This window comes from Ursus arctos, unplaced genomic scaffold, assembly GCF_023065955.2.
Source record: "Ursus arctos isolate Adak ecotype North America unplaced genomic scaffold, UrsArc2.0 scaffold_4, whole genome shotgun sequence".
Classification (NCBI taxonomy): Eukaryota; Metazoa; Chordata; class Mammalia; order Carnivora; family Ursidae; genus Ursus; species Ursus arctos.
This window is the reverse complement of record NW_026623056.1, coordinates 94283129-94289191: the sequence shown is the minus strand read 5'-3', so window position 1 is coordinate 94289191 and position 6063 is coordinate 94283129. Positions and strand designations below refer to the sequence as shown.

Sequence of the window (6063 nt, the reverse complement as noted above, 5' to 3'; positions counted from 1 at the left end):
GCTGAGAATGTGATTTTCCGGTCGGAATCAGACCAGAGGCTGGGCCTTGAGCACCATGGTTTGGAAGAAACACAGAGAAAGGGGGAAAGGGAGGGAGTGGGAGGGGGCGTCCGGACGACACTACCTGTGACGGACGCCCCGCCAGTGTCCTGGGTGGTGGAGAACCTGAGGCGTGGGGGCCGTGGGCGCCCCTTCGTGGTCCCTCGGGGGCTCCGGCGTCCTGGCAGCTCGGCCCCGCCTGGGCCTCCCTGCACAGGTGGGGGAGCCCCGGGTCAGTGGGACAGATGGTTCTAGGGGTAGTCGCCAACTGTTCTCTCCCGAGTCCCCACACCTTTTGGTGTCACAAACTTCCCAGCATCATGGTGGCCTCGTGTCTTTAGGGAGGGTGCCCCCATCCATCTGAGAAGGTCTTTCTTGGTTCTGAGTGACCTGGGGCGGGAGTGGGCGCAAGGACTCCATGGAGGACAGGCCAAGGTCGGTGGGGCTTGCCGGGGGACACGGACACGTCTGGTGGGCCCCAGGACAGGTCTCCAGGACATGGGGGGCTGGGGGACCCTGCAGGGAAGCCGGCAGACACGTGCCAAGGGCCATTGGTCGTGTGCGGGGTGGGGGCCAGATGTGGGGCCCGCGTCCGCCAGAGGCTGGGGCCCTGAGACCCAGGCCTGTGCAGGGCGCGTCTCCAGGCCACAGCCGGTCTTCCAGGCCTCAGGCAGGGCACCCACCCCAACCGACACGGGGACCCCGGCTGCGGGTCTGGATGGGTTAATCTTTTTCCAGTTACCTCATGCTGGCCTCTGCTTCCATGGAAAAAAGCAAAACATCTGGCAATGATATTTCTTTAATGGCTGTCTGAGCCGTGTGGGAGAAGGCTGGCTGCTTTCCCCAGAACCCAGTGCAGATGTGGGGAGGACCCCTGGGGGAGGGGGCTTCCCGGGAAGTGGCGACAACCCCGGGGCCACCCACCTCCAGGCCCCAGGGCCCACCCGCCGGGTCCCCATGGCCAGACCAGCCGGGGGAGGCGAGATTCCTGCGCACTTGAGTCATTTCCTGCGCTGCTGACCCTCTTGTGGGGTCCCCAAGGCACTGGGACGGCCTTGGGGCCCTGGGTTGTCCCCTGGGCAGTGGGGGTGGGGGAGTCCCAAGGCGGGTTAGGGTCACCCATGGGACCTGCATGTCCGGGGGCCTGTGCCCCCTGCCCCTCACCCCCAAGCCTCCCCAGCTCCTGCTGCCCTTGACCTCGTGAGGGGTGGGGCTCCCACTCTCACCCGCTGGGTGGGGTGCAGGACCCTGCCCCACTGGGCTGTCCTCCTCAGTGGGGTGGGGGACGAGGGAGTACCTGCAGGGTCTTCTCCCCTCCCGAGTTTCCTCAAAGGTGGAGAGCTGAAGGGACGTCAAAGCTGGGCTGGGGGGCCTTTACCCCACACTGGTCTCTAAGGCCATGACAAGGGGGCTTGCCTCAGGGCTGCCTTGGCCTGGGACTCCCCACCCCCCCAAATTATGCAGCAGCTCTGATGAGACTTGTAGGAAGGGGAGGGAGGGAGGGTGGAGCAGGGGCTCCTCACAGACCAGCAGCTCCCACCCCCTCACAGATGGCTCCCCCAGACTGCAGGACTCTGAGAAAAGAGAGCGTGCTCCCCCACTCTGCCAGGCACAGTTGACCCCACTGTGTCCCTGCGGGCCCGCCCCTCACTTCCTTCCCAGGCACTCCCCAGGACCACTGCATCTGCAAGCGGTCACTCAGTCCCTCTATCTCTGAGCCGGACCACAGCACGGGTCAGCGAAGCCCCGGGCATCCTGCCGCGGGGACCCCAGGGCCAGCCAGCCTGGGCGAGGTCCCCTGTGCACTCTGGGGAACATCTGGTGTTAGGAACACGGCTGGAGTCTGCCTGGCTCCCACTCATCCACTCGAACCCTGAAGAGAGTGCCAGGGGAATGCCACTGTTCCACGGGAGACGGTCCCTTCCAAGGGCTGGGGTTTAGAGTTTCCAGTCCCCACTGGCACCCCCACGGGCCCCGGGGTTGTGCAGCAGGCAGGGAGGGGAATGGGGTCATCCGTTCTGGGCCACAGTCTGGTCCCAGGGTTCAGCAAGGAGCTGAGGGATCTCCGTGGATGCTGACCCGCGTCCTCCCTGAACATGAGCTCCCAAGGTCCTGACTGTTGCTTCAGAGCAGAGGGAGCGTATAACACGGGACCCTCGCTCCTTCGAGCCGGGCCGGAGCTGCAGGATCTCCCCTGGGGACCCAAGGGTTGGAACACAAGCCACTCCTTCCATCTGCTCACATCCTCCACGGGCCAGGCACCCAGCCCCGGGGTCCCAGCACTGGGGGGGTCTCAGCCCCAGGATCCCAGCCCCAGGGGGTCCCGGCCCCGGGCTCGCAGCATTGGGGGGTCCCAGTCCTGGGTCGGAGGCTGTCCCCATAGTGGGAGGATAGCCCGGCTTTGATGTGAGTGTGGGACCCTGCCCCCCAGGGAGATGCAGCCCCTGTCCCTAGGGGCCCAGAGGGGTCAGTCTAGCCGGGGTACCCTCCTTCCCCTCCCTGATATCCCTGGACACCAGGACCAGAAATACCAGGGCCAGCGTTTTGGGCAGGGGTGTGTGTGGAGGGCCTCGGGCGCCCTCTGCTGCCCATGATGGGGGAAGCCCCGGAACCACGTCAACGCCCAGCCTGCCCAGAACGCAGGAGGTGGGAGAGGCTGCCAGCTGGGGACAGGCGGCTTGACCCCAGAGGCCCTGGGTCCCCAGCACGGGCGAAGAGCAGCACGGCTGGGTCGGGCACTTCCCTGAGCCCGACCAGCGCTGGCTACGCCAGGCATCCCTGGTCAGTCCTCGCCACCATACTAGACCAGAGTCAACCCAGCACCCAGCACCCTGGGCCCCACGGCCGTGGGGGGCGCTCAGGATGGGGCCCCGCCAGCCCCAGGACTGGGGTCACAGCCCAGGAGGGTGGGGGTGGGGGCTTCTGTGAGTGGGGGGTGCCGGTCAGATCGCACATCACTGTCACCACTCAGGGAACATACCCCTGACCTTCCAGCTTCACTGATGAGACGGAGACTTCCAGAAGGTCAGTGACGCCTCCAGGCCGAGCGTGGGGCCCCTCTTCTCCCACCTGGGTTCCCAGCCCCTGGCGAGGGCAGGTCAGCAAGAGGAGACCAGACCGGTCCGTCCAACCCCACAATGTGGGGGTCCTAGCCCGGATGCGATGGTTAGGAGGGGGGTCTCAGGAGGGCATTAGCGCTTGGGGGAGGAGCTCTAAGGAACGGGGTTAGCGAGAGGAATTAGTGAAAGGGGACCCCTCACCTCTCCCCCGTGAGGAACCCCCGAGAAGTCTGCAGCCCGGAAGGGGCCTCTCTGGTAGTGTGCCAGGGCAGCCCGAACAGACGAAGACCTACTGGAAATACGTGGACGGAAAGCAGTTTTTCCTTATTAGGGTTTTTAGAAGCACGTCCACACTGTCGATAGAGGCCCTGGCTGGGGTATGTGACAAGCAGTCAGCTAAGGAGGGAGGTCCGGCTCCCGCCCAGGCTCCATAAGGTACCTGTGTGTACCCTGGGAAAGGTGTGATGGCTCCGGGCCTCAGTTTACCCAGCTGTGCAATGGGTACAGTGTCTGGAAAACCAAACAGAAGAGAATACAGTGTAGGTTCTCCCACGTAATTCCTGACCCCTACCTCTGCCTCGAAAACTCCCGCACGTCGTGTCCCCATCAGAGGAGACCCCGAGCGGGGCCACTCCCACAGGTCACGCTAGGTCACACCTGGTGCCTTCCTTGCCGGAGTCAGGCCATCGTCCCGTGACCCCCACAGCCCTGCCTGGGGGCTTTACTCTGTGCTTCTCCGGGGCCCTCAGCCACGGCACTGGTGTCCCCGGACGCTGGGACATGCACCTGCCTGTCCTCCTCCCCCTCCTTTGCACACCTGCCGCCTTCCCCTGTTGTCTGCCCCCCACTCTTCAGTTAGCGTTCTTTACTTCTCTACAGAAACTTTCTAGGACACGGACCCCATCATGGAATTTCCTTGGCTGAAGGCATTAGGTGGTGCCGGGGCCTGTGGAACGCTGTTCAGATCCTGGGGGCTGGGGTTCCCCAACCTGGCCCCCTCCCTGCCCAGGACGAGCCCCCAGGAGCCCCCACCCCCACTAAGGGGCTCCCCACAGTTTACGGGCTCAAGAACAATGCAGGGAAAGCCAGCGTCTTCACACTGAAGAAGCCAGCAGTCTGAGAAGCGAGTGTTTCCGGGATGCGGTGGAGACGTGAGGTTCTGAGGTGTAGGTCTGCTCTCGGACGTTTCGTTGTCTTGTTTCTTAACTAGGACCGTAAGCGGGAAGCACTGCCAGCGTGTGTCGCCCACGGCTCCTGGTGCGTAAGGGCCTACGGACTCTGTGTTTGTTGCGGGCGTGTCTTTCTGTAAGTGCCCATCTGTCCGGACAGTCCTGTTGTTTCCCTGACCCCCTCGTGTGGTCCACGTGAGGCGCAGGACTTAGCCTCTGCGGGAGCCAGTGGCCGTGGCCGCGTTCGGGCCAGCTGGCGGGGACGTCTGTGGACGGCTGGACGGTGACTGCGGACCGCGAGCCCTTCTGAGCCCACGTGGGTGCGGCTGCATCAGGGGCTGAAGCCACCACCCCCCACTTGCTGGTTTGCCTGCAAACGTGTTCGGCACCTCTTTCTAGAAAGTGACCTTCAATGGTGCGTCTCCACCCGACAGACGATAATAAAGGAGCCATTCCACAAAATTTAGAAAATACAAGGGCAGCGGGATCTCCGTAATTGCGCCATCCAGGAAGAACACAGTGGAGCTCCTGCTCCCGGCCTCGATTTACATAAAAAGTAGGTGGCAGGAAGGCCACGTGATGACAACCAGTGGAATTCAGATTCTCCAACAGAGCGCCACGACTGAGCCCAGCTGCGCTTCCAACAGCACGCGGGCGTTTAAACGAACGCGCATCACACCGCGCGAGCTTCTCTGAAACGCGCGTGTCTCCAGAACAAGTCGTGAGCATTCTCTCGTGTTTTTGGCGGGGTGGTTTTCCCTTCCCCATGTCAGCGCTCTGCCGCTCTCCGTGCCATCACCTCCACTCACCGCCGTCGCCGCTGGGCTCCTCCCAGAGCAACTGCCATCCGGCGCCCCTGAGGCCACGTAAGAGGAAGCACAAAGGAAGCGGTCGGCGGAGCCAAAGCGGACAAGGCACACATCTGCGTGGCTGGCCTGCACCCAGCGCGGGGGCCGGCGGTCCCGGCGGGTCATGGGGTCGGTGCGTTCTCAGCTCAGCTGGAGGAACCCTCGGGATGCAGTGAGCACCAGCTGCGTTTGAGAGGAGACTTCCTGCCCCAAACAAAGTCTGGAGGGGCTGTTCTGGGACACGTATACAAATCACGGTTTCCCAGATCCTAGAAGTCAGCTCGGCCGGAACCTCCCCACATCCTGATCTCTGCAGCCCCGTTTCCCACCACGCTTTGCTCGTAATTCCTGTGTACCAGAAGAGGTTTTAACATCTCTGGAAGGAGTAAGAGAACAGGATGGCAGGAACTGGGGTCAGAAAGACAGTGGGGACCCCGACCCGTTCCCTCTGTGGCGGCCCCGGCCCCCCGGGCTGTGCGTCTCCTCTAACCACCCTGCAGGCACCCCTGAGTCCTAAAGCCCTTTGCTCCTGGTCTGCACTGCCTGCCCCTGCTCCCCAGACGCCCTGGAGCCCCAGCGAGGGTGCCTTCACCCCCGGGGGATGTACGCACTTGGAGCCTGTCGGCGCGTCGGCTTCCTACTCTGAGACGTTCTTCTCTGCTTTGAGGACGTTGTCTGCAGTATCGTTTCCTAGGGTTGCTGTGACCGATTACAGACTGGTGACCTTAAAGCAACAGAAAGTCATTCTCCCACAGTCTGGAGGCCAGAAGTCTGAGGTCCAGGTGTGGCTCTGAGGAACGGTCCCCGGGCCCCTCCAGCCCTGGTGGCGGTGGCCACAGCCCTCCGACCTTGGCCACCACCTCCCCGTGGCTGTCTTCACTGCACATCTTCTCATTCCCCGCAGTGTCCCCCAAGTCCAGTGTGACTCATTTTAACTTGATCACATCT

The 6063-nt window shown here is 63.2% G+C and overlaps 1 protein-coding gene across 1 annotated transcript in view; it reads right to left on the bottom strand.

Annotated features, from left to right (window-relative positions):
- The window catches only part of COL6A1 (collagen type VI alpha 1 chain), a 22959-nt gene extending 17718 nt beyond the window's left edge, over window positions 1-5241 (bottom strand). Inside the window, 2 exon segments of the mRNA XM_057306677.1 lie at window positions 3020-3123; window positions 5077-5241. Coding sequence (XP_057162660.1) covers window positions 3020-3123; window positions 5077-5241 — 269 coding nt within the window.
- Between the last annotated feature and the right edge of the window lie 822 nt (window positions 5242-6063).